General features: G+C 52.2%; 1 protein-coding gene across 1 annotated transcript; it reads right to left on the bottom strand.

Annotated features, from left to right (window-relative positions):
• Window positions 1-9,498: 9,498 nt before the first annotated feature.
• Window positions 9,499-11,070, bottom strand: LOC135575476 (olfactory receptor 14J1-like). Its single transcript, XM_065030625.1, has 2 exons — window positions 10,135-11,070; window positions 9,499-9,660 (listed from the first exon to the last, which is right to left on the bottom strand). The coding sequence occupies exons 1-2, from the start codon at window positions 11,068-11,070 to the stop codon at window positions 9,499-9,501; spliced, it is 1,098 nt and encodes a 365-aa protein (XP_064886697.1).
• Window positions 11,071-13,848: the final 2,778 nt, after the last annotated feature.

Below are 13,848 nucleotides of genomic sequence, written 5' to 3'. Positions count from 1 at the left end.
CCCTTTGTCTAGTGAAACACATCCAGGTTTACTCAGCATGAGAAAGGCCTTTATTTTGGTTTTCCTGACCTGTCATCTCTGCCTCCAATTTTCTGCTCTAACCAGACCCCCTAGGATGGTTTCTCAGTTGTGTCCCTCAGTGTGACCCATTAACATTACAAGAAACTTTGGAGTTTGAATCTGACTTTGACTTCTTGAGAGGTTTCATCACCTTCCTCCAGGGTCTGAGGTCCATGGACTCAGCACCAAACCCACCAGAGGGGTCATTTGAAGAGCCTTGGGCTGCTCCTGTGCTGCTGAGCTGGGCTGGGCTCCTGGGACACAGGGAGCTCATGGCAGCGGCAGCGCTGCAGAGAGACATCTCTGCCCAGGAGCAGCTCCTCTGCACACGCAGCAGGGCTGAGGGCTCTGCCTGGGGATCTCAGGAGACGAGCAAGGCAGAGAGAGATTAAAGGTGGTCAGGACTGGGAGGATGACTGAGAGCTCCCTGGAGGAGAAACCTTTGCAGCTCTTGCCATGGTAAGTCTCTGGGTGCAGGGCAGTGCAGCTGTAGCTCCTGGAGGCATCTCCTGAAACTGGCACAGGCACAGCTTGTGGGATCTGAAAGGACGGGGCTCTTGTCAGGCCATGTTGAGCAGCCGTGAAGCCGGGTGAGCACCCAGGGGTGCCCAGGGCTGTCCTGCAGAGCAGGGTCCCTGCACCCCAGGGCTGTGCTGGGGCAGGGACTCTGCCGCCTGCCAGGGTCAGCGCTCAGCCTGCCCGGGGAGATCCCATGGCAGCAGCTGTGGGTGGAAGGAGCGACCCCCGGCAGGGCAGGCAGGGAGCTTGTGGGGCTGAAGGGGGCTGTGTGGGTCAGGGCTGCTCAGAGCTCCAGATCCCCCCACAGACATGGCAGAGGGTCCTTCTGAACAAGGACATCAGTACAGGAACAGTTGCAAGGGAAGGAGTCTGTGCTTTCAGATTTCCACTCCTGGTCGGCTGGCTGTGCAGTGGGAGATGGGGATTTATTTCTCTCTTTGGAGAAGACACTGAGACCCCAGTTCTCGTTAGGATGTGTCTGAGCTGCTCCTGAGCCCCTGCACACACAGAGCTGCCCCTGGGCAGTGCCAGGAGGTGTGAGCAGGACAGAGCTGAGCACACAGCGGGTGGGACGGGGTCTGTGACACTGACAGGGAGCAGACCAGGGACAGACACACAGCTGCAGACAGCGCAGACATGGGCAGGAAGAGTTAACTGCTACCAGAAATGCTGGGACAGGATTTAGGCTCTTCTCTCACATGCTCTCGATTGCAGACACATTTCCCAGTGCAACCCCTGGTCTCCTCTCCTCCCCAGCAGACCCTCTGCCCCAAAGCCATGGGGTCCAGGTCACGAGTCTCGATCTCAGCAGCTGGACCTCCAGGTGAAGGGTTCCTGGAACGTGGTACACAAATAAGGTGCTAAAAGTACTTGCTCTCCAGTGTCATTATGTGAGTGGCAGCATCACAGCCGGGTCAGGAGAAGGTTCCACAGCATGCCGTCTGCCTTTCTGTCCTTGCTTTATTTTCTGGTAGCACTGCAGTGTCCTTCCCTGTTTCTCCATCTGTCCCTGCTGCCCTTGCTGCCTGGGGTTGGGGTACGACTGTGGGTCAGTTTTTGTTCTGACACCAACTCAGGGGGTTTTGCCCCAGAGGTGTGTTCATGGAAAATAAATGCCCAACACCCATTTTAAACTGTGATGAACTCTTTTCTTCATTTGGTAGAAAGAGAGAATGAGCTGAAACATCCCTCCATCAGGGAGGGGGTTTTCCATGGGAAACAGCATGTTTATTTTCCCCAGAGAAGTCTCCTCTAACTTGTCACTGCCTTTTCCTCCTTGCCCAGGTCCTCATGCCCACAAGCAGCCAATGTCCAACAGCAGCTCCATCACCCAGTTCCTCCTCCTGCCATTCACAGACACACGGGAGCTGCAGCTCTTGCACTTCTGGCTCTGCCTGGGCATCTACCTGGCTGCCCTCCTGGGCAACGGCCTCATCATCACCACCATAACCTGGGACCAGCACCTCCACACCCCCATGTACTTCTTCCTTCTCAACCTCGCCCTCCTCGACTTGGGCTGCATCTCCACCACTCTCCCTAAATCAATCCATGGCCAATTCCGTGTGGGACTCAAGGGCCATTTCCTATTCAGGTTGTGCTGTGCAGGTCTTTCTGGTTTTGTTTTTTATTTCAGCAGATTTGTGTCTCCTCACCGTCATGTCATACGACCGCTACGTTGCCATCTGCAAACCCCTGTACTACGGGACCCTCCTGGGCAGCAGAGCTTGTGTCCACATGGCAGCAGCTGCCTGAGCCACTGGGTTTCTCAATGCTCTGCTGCACACGGCCAATACATTTTCACTGCCCCTGTGCAAGGGCAATGCCCTGGGCCAGTTCTTCTGTGAAATACCCCAGATCCTCAAGCTCTCCTGCTCAGACAACTTCCTCAAGGAAGCTGGGCTTATTGTGGTTAGTGTTTGTTTAGGATTTGGGTGTTTTGTGTTCATTGTGCTGTCCTATGTGCAGATCTTGAGGGCCGTGCTGAGGATCCCCTCTGAGCAGGGACGGCACAAAGCCTTTTCCACGTGTCTTCCTCACCTGGTCGTGGTCTCCCTGTTCCTCAGCACCGCCATGTTTGCCTACCTGAAGCCCCCCTCCATCTGCTCCCCATCCCTGGACCTGGTTTTGTCCTTTCTGTACTCGGTGGTGCCTCCAGCAGTGAACCCCCTCATCTACAGCATGAGGAACCAGGAGCTCAAGGATGCCCTGAGGAAACAGATGACTGGATTTCTTCTGGAGCTATAAACTGTCTCTAACTTCTTCTACATAAGAGTTATAGTCCAACTCATTGCAGGTTCATCCTGTGTGCAGTATTTTTTGCTTCTCCTTGTGTTTGCTTATTATGAAAATATTTTAATTCCCTTTGTAATTCACTGCCTGCTTTTCTTTTCTCACTGAGTGGCTGTGTCAGTGACGAATTCGTGCTCTCTGTGTTTAAGTAAAATAAAGGGAACTTCCACCATTTTTTTTCTACTGACTTCGTAACTCCAAGGCCTTTCTGGAGCTGCAGGGACAGTTCCTGGGATGGGTGGAGGGGAAACGTGTCCAGCATGGCAGCCCTGCCAGGGAGCAGCAGCACTTGGTCTTCCAGAGCTGTTCTGGTTCCACTCCCACACTCTCCTTCTCATCCCTGGTGTTGGTGCAAGGCCTGAGTGCTCTGGCAGCTTGGTCACCGTCCTGCTGTGTGTACAGTCCTGTGGACGCAGGCAGGGACAGGCAATGGGCACTGCTGTGACAGAGCTGGACTCAGAACAGCCTTTCCAAATAGAAAGGAGATCTCCTCAGGGCAGTACATGATGGTTTATGTCTTCAAGCATATAAGTAACAAAAGTGTCCCACAGATTCAGACACCAGGGTACAGCTGAACATTGTGTGTGTGCAGGGCTGGCACACAGCAGTGTCCTCTCACAGCCAGGCTCCTGCCAGAGACCTGCAGGACCAGCAGAGCAGGGGCTGGGCTGTGCCCCTGTGCACTGGACACCCCGTGGAAGGAGCCTCAGGTCAATCACCATGGACTGGCTCCTCACAACCACCATTTCCAGCACTGGCCTATCTCCTCAGCTCACAGAGGTTGCTCTTCTCTCCACGGAGGGACCCTGAATGAGCAGGTCAGAAATCCATGTTTGCACTGTTCAGATGAGATGTGAGCATGCTCATCATGTATGTGAGGTGACATGTCCCTGAGTGAGGAAAAATTCCATCAGCTATTCCTGGAGGTTCCATGAAGGCCTGTGGGACAGACAGTTTCTCGAGGTCACTTCATGTTGGGAGTAACAGTCCATGGGAAACCACCCACTGGGATCTTCTTCCTTGAACTGAGGTCCCTGTGTCCATTCCTCATGATGTGGGACATCTCAGGTGAGTGCAGAGCATGTGACACGCCACAGGGCTGAGGTGCATCCTGACCCTTTGGAGTGGCAACAGGAGGCCAGAGGGACACTGTGACTCCTGCCTCTGTGTGTAAAAGGGACAGACTCCGTCTCTGAGCATCCCTGGGTGCATAAGGAGTCCATGAGGTCCGGTCATATATGGATGCTTCATGAAACCCTGACATTTCTGTGTGTGACTCCAGGAACAAACTCCACAGGCCCGCTGAAATTCATCTCAGCTGCCTTGGACAGGCTCATTGCAAGTGCTCCAGTCTCCTACCTCACCCTTGCACCTGACTCTGGATTGTGCTCTCAAAAGTGCCATAGAAACCAGAATGCTTCTGGGGTCCTTAGAAAACGCAGACCTCAAACCCATCTTCAAGAAGGGCGCAAACAAGAACTGGGATAACTACAGGCTGGTCACCCTTCCTCCCATCCTTGGAAAGTGTTGGGACATGTCCTCCTGCAGCCATGTCCAGGAGTGTGAAGGACAAGGAAGGGATTGGTGAACCTGAATGGACAGGGGAAAGAAAGGCATGTTGTGTACAGGGCGTTTGCAAGGCTCAGACATGGTCTCCTTCTGGCCAAAGTGGTGCTGATGGGGCTCAAGAAGTGGATGCTGGGTGGAAGTCGGCTGAACCATCAAGCCCAAACATCATCCGTGGTACAAAGTCCTCCGTGCAGCCAGTTACTGGTGTCATCTCTCAGTGACCAGCACTTGGGCCAACACTGTTGAACGTCTTTATTCTCCCCTTCTATGATGTAACAGAGAGCACTTTCAGTGCCTTTGAGGAAGATGCAAACCTGGGTGGAGGCCTTGATGAACCTCACCTGGGTCACCCTGCCCTGAGCAGGAGAGTGAGACAAATGAGTGAGACAAGGGCTCTCTGCAAACCTCAGTTATCCTGTGATTTGACAGAATTTTTGCCTTGGAGAGGTTTTTGGAGAGAGAATAGGTAGAAGAATAGGAAAAAAAAATTTAAAAAGGCAGAAGAGGAGATACAGAAGGTGTTAACGGAAGTACAGGAGTCCCAGTGAGGAGTGCTTTTCACTCACATTGTTATTAGGGAGTATATTTGACAAATTTGAATAAGGTGAGGAAGCGAGATGGGTGTCTACAGCCTGTGGGAAAGAAGGGCAGGTGTAGGATGATGTAGAACACACTGCAGTCTTGGTCAGGTCTGGGGTGCTGAGGAGGGGGATGGACGAGTGTGGTATTAGGAGGTCAGTTGTGTCTCAGACACTCATAATCCAGTCAGAATCGTGTGGCTGTGAAGGGGACTGTGGGGTCAGTTCTGTCTCTGGAGGTGACAGCCCAGCAGCAGGGACATGGCTGGGAAAGAACCTCTGCCAAAGTGCCCACAGGCCCTACCCAGGAAGAGGCCTTGGAGACGGGTTGTCATGTCCATCCCACCTGAGAACATGATGGGACAGCAGCAGGAACATGGTTGTGTTTGTCAGAGAAGCTGAAAGGCCAGCAGCACTCATGGGATTTAGGAGATCATGGTGAGATGACTTCTCTCCAGTCAGGTAAAAGACCACAAGAAGCCTAACGGGTTGGGTTCCCTGCATGAAGGGCAGTTTCTGAGGTGGCTGAGCTTTCCTTGATAGTGAGAAAAAGCAGAAGAGGGAAAAAAATATCACAAAGTGCAATTTGGAAGGTGCAGACTGGATATCAGGAGGGAGAAATGTCACTGGAAGGGCAGTGCTGTGGGGCAAGAGCTCACCCAGAGAGAGCTGGATCAGCCCATGGTTTGTGTTCCAAAGAGCAGCCAGTGAGGGTGCAGACATATCAGTGAAGGTGCAGAAATGCTGGGGTGAGAGCAGGTGGAGAAGCGAGATGGGTGTCTGCAGCCTGCAGGGAAAGAGGGGCAGAGGTAGGACCATGTAGAACAGCCTGTGGTGGAGATGGCAAAGGGCGCTGTAAGGCTGGAAGGGACCCACAGAACCCAGGTCTCTGTCCCCTTGGCCATGGCAGTTGTCTCTGCCACTGAGGCTCAGGAGAAGACATGTTGTCCTCATGGCACTGGGGCCTCGGTGCCTCCTTGCAGCCCCATGGGGAAGCTGGAAGTTGTTGTCCCAGTGTTGTCCTCCCCTGGGCTTTGCACACCCACATCCCACGGTCCCAGGAAGAGCCCTGAGCCATGTGTGAGGGACAGGATCCCCCTTCCCATTGCCTGGAGGTCATGGCTCCTCCTTTCTGTTTCAGAAAGCAAACCAAACAAACTCCCCCTGGGAGTTACATCACTTTTCTTTACATCAGATTCTGCACTGAAGTTTGCACCTGGTTGTTACAGCTTTTCTGCAGTTGGCAAATGTGATGCCTATCGACAGGAATGGCCAAAAGGAGGATCTGGGGAACTACTGTCAGTCTAACTTCTGTGCTGGGCAAGGTCATGGAGCAGATGATCTTGAGTAACATCACATTGCACTTACAAGAGAACCATGTGATCGGGCTCAGTTAACATGAGTTTATGAAAGACAGGTGTTTTTTAACCAACTGTTAAACTCCTGGATGTCCAGGGGATTAAATACACGTAGTGATAGACAGAGTTCTGGCACTGCAAGCACAGGGAAAGGCCAATGTTTCATCTCCCACAGTCCATACACATTCTGAAAATTCATATTTTGGAAGGACAGAAATTCCACAGACATTTTATTAGAAATATTGATTTATTTCATCTGATTAAAAAAAAAAAAAAAAAAAAAAAAAAGAGTGTGGGAGTGTGGGTGTTTTTGTTCTTTTGGTTGTTGGTTTGGTTTGGTTTTCAGCTTTGAGGGGCGTTCTCAGGTTTTCGGGCTGAGCTCCATGGTCTCACTATAAGCACCCAGTGCAAACCTCGAGACGCCCCGTGTACCTGAGGTGTTTGCCTGGGACTGGTGGGAATCAGACAAGACTGATAAAGACATGTCTCTTCCATCATTTGCATCTAGTATTCAAGACTCATGTACTTAATTAGGTAAGTTTCAGGAGTGTAAGTAAAGAGATAGATACCTGAAGAGTCCTTAGAAGATGTGATAGAAGAATTTTCCAGTTGATATCATAGAATCATAAATTATTTCTGTTGGAAGAGACCCTCAGGACCACTGAGTCCAACCACCACCTAAATCTAGCACTAATCCATGTCCCTAAGAACCTCGTCTAAATGCCTTTAAAACACCTACAGAGATGGTGACTCCATAACTGCCCTAGGCAGCGTGTTCCACCACATGACAATGCTTTCCAGGAAGGCTTTTTTTCCTAATATTAAATCTAAATCTCCTCTGGTGCAATTTGGGGCCATTTCCTCTTGTCCTATCACTTGCTACTTGGGAGAAGAAATCAACACCCTCCATGTTCCAACCTACTTTCACGTAGTTGTAGACAGAGATAAGGTCTCCCCTCAGCCTCCTGTTCTCCAGGCTGGACAGCCCAAGCTCCCTCAACCGCTCCTCACCACACTTGTGGTCCAGCCCCTCAGCAGTTTTGTTGCCTCCTCTGCACTCCCTCTAGTATCTCAATGTCCTTCTAATGAAGAGGGACCCAAAAGTGAACACAGGATTCAAGGTGGGACCTCACCAGTGCAGAGTACAGCGGCACAATCACTTCTGTAGTCCTGCTGGCCAAACCATTCCTGATACAAGCCAGGATACTGTTGGTGGCCTTTTTGGCCACCTGGGAACAGGCTGGCTCCTGTTCAGCCGCTGTCATTCAACATCCCCAGATCCCTTTCCACCAGGCAATTTTCCAGCCACTCGTCCCTGAGCCTGTAGTGCTGCCTGGGGTTGTTGTGGCCCACGTGCTGCACCCGGAACTTGGTCTTGTTAAAATTCAGACAATTGACCTCAGCCCAACAATGCAGCTGGTCCAGATCCCTCTGTTGGCCTTCCCACCCTCCAGCAGATCAACAATCCCACCCAACCTGGTGTCATCTGCAAACTTACTGAGGGTGCACTCGATCCCCTCATCCAAATCATTGATAGAGATTAAATAGAACTGAGTTCAATACTGAGCTCTGGAGACACCACTCATGACCTGTCACCAATTGGATTTGGCTCTGTTCACCACAACTCCTTGGGCCTGGCTCTCCAGCCAGTTCTTTACCCATGGCAGATACACCATCCAGGCCATGAGCAACAGCTTCTCCAGGAGATGCTGTGGGATACGGTGTCAAAGGTTTTACTGAAGTCTAAGGACACAACATCCATAGCCTTTCCCTCATTCACTAATTGGGTCACCTTGTCATAGAAGGAGGTCAGGTTGGCCAAACAGGACCTGCCTTTCTTAAACCCATGTTGACTGTTCCTGATCATATGGTTCTCTGGTATGTGCTGTGTGATGTTACTCAAGATCATCTGCTCCGTGACCTTGCCCATCACCTAGGTTAGACTGGCAAGCCTGTAGTTCCCCAGATCGTCTTTCTGGCCCTTCCTGTAGATGGGTGTCATGTTAGTCAACTTCCAGTGAACTGGGACTGCCCCAGTTAGCCAAGATTGCTGATAGATAACAGAAAGTGGCTCAGTGATCACTTCCGCCAGCTCCCTCAGCACCCTTGCGTGTATCCCATCTGGCCCCATAACCTTGTGGGTGTCCCAGTAGTGTAGCAGGTCACCAACCATTTCCCCTTGGATTATTGGGGCTTCATTCTGCTCCCCATCTTTGTCTTCTGGCTCAGGGGGCTGGTTACCTGGAGCACAACTGTTCTGACTATTAAAGACTGAGGCAAAGAAGGCATTTAGTACCTCAGCCTTTCCCTCATCCTTTGTCACTGTGTTTCCCTCTCCATCCATCAGAGGATGGAGATTCCCCTTAGCCCTCCTCTTGTTGATTATACATTTATAGCAACTTTTCTTGTTGCCTTTTACAGCAGTACCCAAGTGTAGCTCCGGTTGGGCTTTGGCCCTTCTAGTTCTCTCCCTCCATAACCTCACAGAATTCTTGTATTCCTCCTGAGTAACCTGCCCCTCCTTCCACAGTTTACTCCCATGCTGTCCCTGGAGATCCCCTGAGCTCTCCTGGGTGCATACAGTTCCTCTCCAGGAGACATATGCCATCATTCTTATTGCAGGTGGGGCAGCAACAGGCAGATAAGTCCAAGACCTGTTACAGTCTTCTTGGACATGTGCAAAGAAGAAGGAAGCTCTTAGCTCAGCCCTTGGTCCCTAACACACCCCCCTGGGACTCTGAGCCTGTCCCTCTGAATCCATCAAGAACCCCAAAAGAGCAGGAGTCCTCCTGAGGGACCAGCACCTGGGCTGTATTCCTGACACCAGCTTTGGAAGAGGCGTCCAGTCTTCTGCCCTGCCCTGAGGAGCCCCTGGGTTTATGGTGCTGTTTGCACAGACACAGCTCTGATCAAGTGGTTCCCATGGCTTGCTCCTGTCTGCAGCCTCAGGGATGCCACTGTAGGGACAACAGGACTGTCTCAAATTACGTGAGACCTTAGGAGCCCCACAAATCCAAGGGCACAGCCGTTTGTTTTAAAATTGCCTTTCCCATCCTGCCCCATCCCCAGTTCAAAATTCAAAGAGTATATAAACTGGATGTGTCAGTGTGTTCTTGGTCACGTTTTCACACAAAGGTTAGAAGGACAAGAGTGATATCCATAGATGACCAGTAGGCAGTGTGCGATGTGACTGCAGACCAGTATCTGCTCTCCATGAGACCTTCCTTGAGCTCGAAATCAATCCTGTGCTCTAGTTCCACTGCAGGTTCAACAAAATCGATGTCTTTCTGAGGAGATACCAGCACTGAAAAGGCAGCACCCTGCTGTTGCCCTTGGCCACGGCTCCAGGGAAGCAGCAGCCTCGAGTCACAAGCAGCAGAGAGGGAGCGACAACTGAGGTGCCCATGAGCAGCCACAAGGCCACCGGGGCTGCTCCTCCGTGGGGCAGCATTTGCCTCCTGGACCCTCCTGCATCCTGGGGCTGATCCCTCAGATCCGGAGGAGAGTGAAGAGATGGGACCTGAGACAAATGGTTTTCTACTGCTTTATTTGTTGACTTTATAAAAACCAATGGGTGCATATACATATGTACATGAGGTCTTAGGTTCAATAAAAGACTCACAGGAGGCCAAGAAATATGTTATTATAGACATGAACCAAAAAACAAAGCCCAGGAAAAGCACTACGAAAAAATATAGACACATCAGATGAAAAGCTAGTTCTGGCTATTTCTATAGCAGCCACAGTGAGATAAGACAAACCTTATAAACCTGAAGTAGTGAGTATTGACTAAGTTTCCTCAAGGCATCCTTGAGCTCCTGGTTCCTCATGCTGTAGATGAGGGGGTTCACTGCTGGAGGCACCACTGAGTAAAGAACAGACACCACCAGATCCAGGGATGGGGAGGAGATGGACGGGGGCTTCAGGTAGGCAAACATGGCAGTGCTGACAAACAGGGAGACCACGGCCAGGTGAGGGAGGCAGGTGGAAAAGGCTTTGTGCCGTCCCTGCTCAGAGGGGATCCTCAGCACGGCCCTCAAGATCTGCACATAGGACACCACAATGAACACAAAACAGCCAAAACCAATTAACAGACTAAATACAAGAAGTCCAACCTCCCTGAGGTAGGAGTGTGAGCAGGAGAGCTTGAGGATCTGGGGGATTTCACAGAAGAACTGGCCCAGGGCATTGCCCTTGCACAGGGGCAGTGAAAATGTATTGGCTGTGTGCAGCAGAGAATAGAGAAACCCAGTGGCCCAGGCAGCTGCTGCCATGTGGACACAAGCTCTGCTGCCCAGGAGGGTCCCATAGTGCAGGGGTTTGCAGATGGCAACGTAGCGGTCGTACGACATGATGGTAAGCATAGAATACTCTGCTGCTGTCAAGAATACAAATAAAAAGAGCTGTGCTGCACATCCTGAGTATGAAATGGCCCTGGTGTGCCAGAGGGAGTTGGCCATGGATTTGGGGAGAAGGGTGGAGATGGAGCCCAGGTCGAGGAGGGCGAGGTTGAGCAGGAAGAAGTACATGGGGGTGTGCAGGTGCTGGTCCCAGGCTATGGTGGTGATGATGAGGCCATTGCCCAGGAGGGCAGCCAGGTAGATGCCCAGGAAGAGCCAGAAGTGCAAGAGCTGCAGCTCCCGTGTGTCTGTGAATGGCAGGAGGAGGAACTGGGTGATGGAGCTGCTGTTGGACATTGGCTGCCTGTGGGCATGAGGACCTGGGCAAGGAGGAAAAGGCAGTGACAAATTAGAGGAGACTTCTCTGGGGAAAATAAACATGCTGTTTCCCATGGAAAACCCCCTCCCTGATGGAGGGATGTTTCAGCACATTCTCTCTTTCTACTAACTGAGAAAAACTGTTCATTCCAGTTTAAAATGCAGCTTGGGCATCTGGTTTCCATGAACACACCCTTGAGGCAAGATCCACTGAGTTGGTGTCAGAACAAAAACTGACCCACATCCCCACCCCAACCCCGGGGAGCAAGAGCACCAGGGACAGGTGGACAAACAAGGAAGAACACTGCAGTGTTCCCGAGAAATAAAGCAAGGACAGAAAGGCAAACGGGCATGCTGTGGAACCTTCTCCTGACCCGGCTGTGCTGCTGCCACTCACATGATGACACTGGAGAGCAAGTACTTTTAGCACCTTATTTGAGTACCCCGTTCCAGGAACCCTTCACCTGGAGGTCCAGCTGCTGAGATCGAGACTCGTGACCTAGACCCCATGGCTTTGGGGCAGAGGGTCTGCTGGGGAGGCGAGGAGACCAGGGGTTGCACTGGGAAATGTGTCTGCACTGCAGGGGATTGCAGGGGTTTTCCTAAATCCTGTCCCTGGCATATCCGGTAGGAGCTCCTTCTCCCTGCCCATGTCTGTGCTGCCTGCATCTGTGTCTCTGTCCCTGGTCTGCTCCCTGTCAGTGTCACAGACCCCGTCCCACCCGCTGTGTGCTCAGCTCTGTCCTGCTCACACCTCCTGGCACTGCCCAGGGGCAGCTCTGTGTGTGCAGGGGCTCAGGAGCAGCTGAGACACGTCCTAACGAGAACTGGGTTCTCAGTGTCTGCTCCAAAGAGAGAAATAAATCCCCATCTCCCACTGCACACCCAGACGAGCAAGAGTGGAAAACTGAAAGCACAGACTCCTTCCCTTGCAGCTGTTGCTGCCTCCGTGTTGTTGTTCAGAAGGATCCTCTGCCATGTCTGTGGGGGAAACTGGAGCTCTGAGCAGCCCTGACCCACACAGCCCCCTTCAGCCCCACAAGCTCCCTGCCTGCCCTGCCGGGGGTCGCTCCTTCCACCCACAGCTGCTGCCATGGGATCTCCCCGGGCAGGCTGAGCGCTGACCCTGGCAGGCGGCAGAGTCCCTGCCCCAGCACAGCCCTGGGGTGCAGGGACCCTGCTCTGCAGGACAGCCCTGGGCACCCCTGGGTGCTCACCTGGCTTCATGGCTGCTCAACATGGCCTGACAAGAGCCCCGTCCTTACAGATCCCACAAGCTGTGCCTGTGCCAGTTTCAGGAGATGCCTCCAGGAGCTACAGCTGCACTGCCCTGCACCCAGAGACTTGCCATGGCAAGGGCTGCCAAGGTTTCTCCTCCAGGGAGCTCTCAGTCATCCTCCCAGTCCTGACCACCTTTAATCTCTCTCTGCCTTGCTCGTCTCCTGAGATCCCCAGGCAGAGCCCTCAGCCCTGCTGCGTGTGCAGAGGAGCTGCTCCTGGGCAGAGATGTCTCTCTGCAGCGCTGCCGCTGCCATGAGCTCCCTGTGTCCCAGGAGCCCAGCCCAGCTCAGCAGCACAGGAGCAGCCCAAGGTGCTTTAATGACCCCTCTGGTGGGTTTGGTGCTGAGTCCATGGACCTCAGACCCTGAGGGGAAGGTGATGAAACTTCTCAGGAAGTTCAACTCAGATGCAGACTCCAAAGTTCCCTGTAATATTAATGGGTCCCACTGAGGGACACAACTGAAGAACTGACCCCAGAGTTTGGTTAGAGCAGAAAACTGGAGGCAGTGATGACAGGTCAGAAAAGCAAAGTAAAGGTCTCTCTGATGCTGCATAACCCTGGATGTGTTTCATTAACCAAAGGACTAAGCCCTGATCCCCAACCGTGGGGAGTCAGATCCTGTCCCTCCCACGTTGCCCAGGGCCCTTCCTGGGACAGTGTGATGTGGGGCTGTGCAAGGCCAAGAGCAGGACTATGGGCCCACCCCTTCCAGGTTCCTGACTGGGGACAAGTAAGGTTTTGGAGCTCATTGACAACATCTTCCTGACACGGGTGACTGAGGAGTCAGTGGGGTGAGGTGCCCTGTGGGACTTCACACTTACAAACCAGAAAGAGTTGGTCAGGATGGCACAGTCAGGGATGGGAAAGTGGAGCTGAGGCTCCTGGGAGATGATCACTGTAGGAACGAGATAAGGACTCAGCAAAACAAGTCAATTCAATGTGAATCACGCTAAGCCATTTATTACAGAAACACGTCTCCTTATATACGTAACTATATTCTAATCACACGTCCACGCTCCAAGCATGGATTCGCTAAATGAGTATCGTGGGCTGTCCATGCGCTGGAGTCTCACTGATGATACGTCCGATGATTCACGCCACACCAGGACCCCAGTGATTGTGGAACACCCCTCTTTCTCACAGCAGACTCTGATCTCAGCTTCTCCAAGAGGCCTTGAGATTCCTTTGAGCCTGACTAATTCAGCAACAAATCTTTATCTATCAAAACCCGTCCACAGATCACAAGGCCAAGAGCAGTATTTCAGGAGAGCAAGCTTTGGCCTGCTGAGGGACCTGCTTGGGTCCTATGGGATGTGACCTTTCTCAAATACAATATCCCAGAGGTGCTGCCAGCATCACTGAGTGGCTCAGATTTGGCAAGGAGTGGGTCCATCTTGGAGCAGCTGAAATTGGCTCTGTCTGACATTGGTCAAACTCCTGTTGTCTTCTCAGAGAGGTGACAACTGTAGCACACC

Source organism: Columba livia, chromosome 15 (genome assembly GCF_036013475.1).
Source record: "Columba livia isolate bColLiv1 breed racing homer chromosome 15, bColLiv1.pat.W.v2, whole genome shotgun sequence".
Taxonomy (NCBI): Eukaryota; Metazoa; Chordata; class Aves; order Columbiformes; family Columbidae; genus Columba; species Columba livia.
This window is presented reverse-complemented; position numbering and strand designations above follow the sequence as displayed.

Bases quoted from the DNA above. Each gene is read 5' to 3' on its own strand.
- LOC135575476 (XM_065030625.1), bottom strand. From the start codon at position 11,070: ATGTCCAACAGCAGCTCCATCACCCAGTTCCTCCTCCTGCCATTCACA. The intron at 9,661-10,134 runs GTTTGTCTTATC...GTATCTCCTCAG, and splicing joins CACTACTTCAGGTTTATAAG to AAAGACATCGATTTTGTTGA.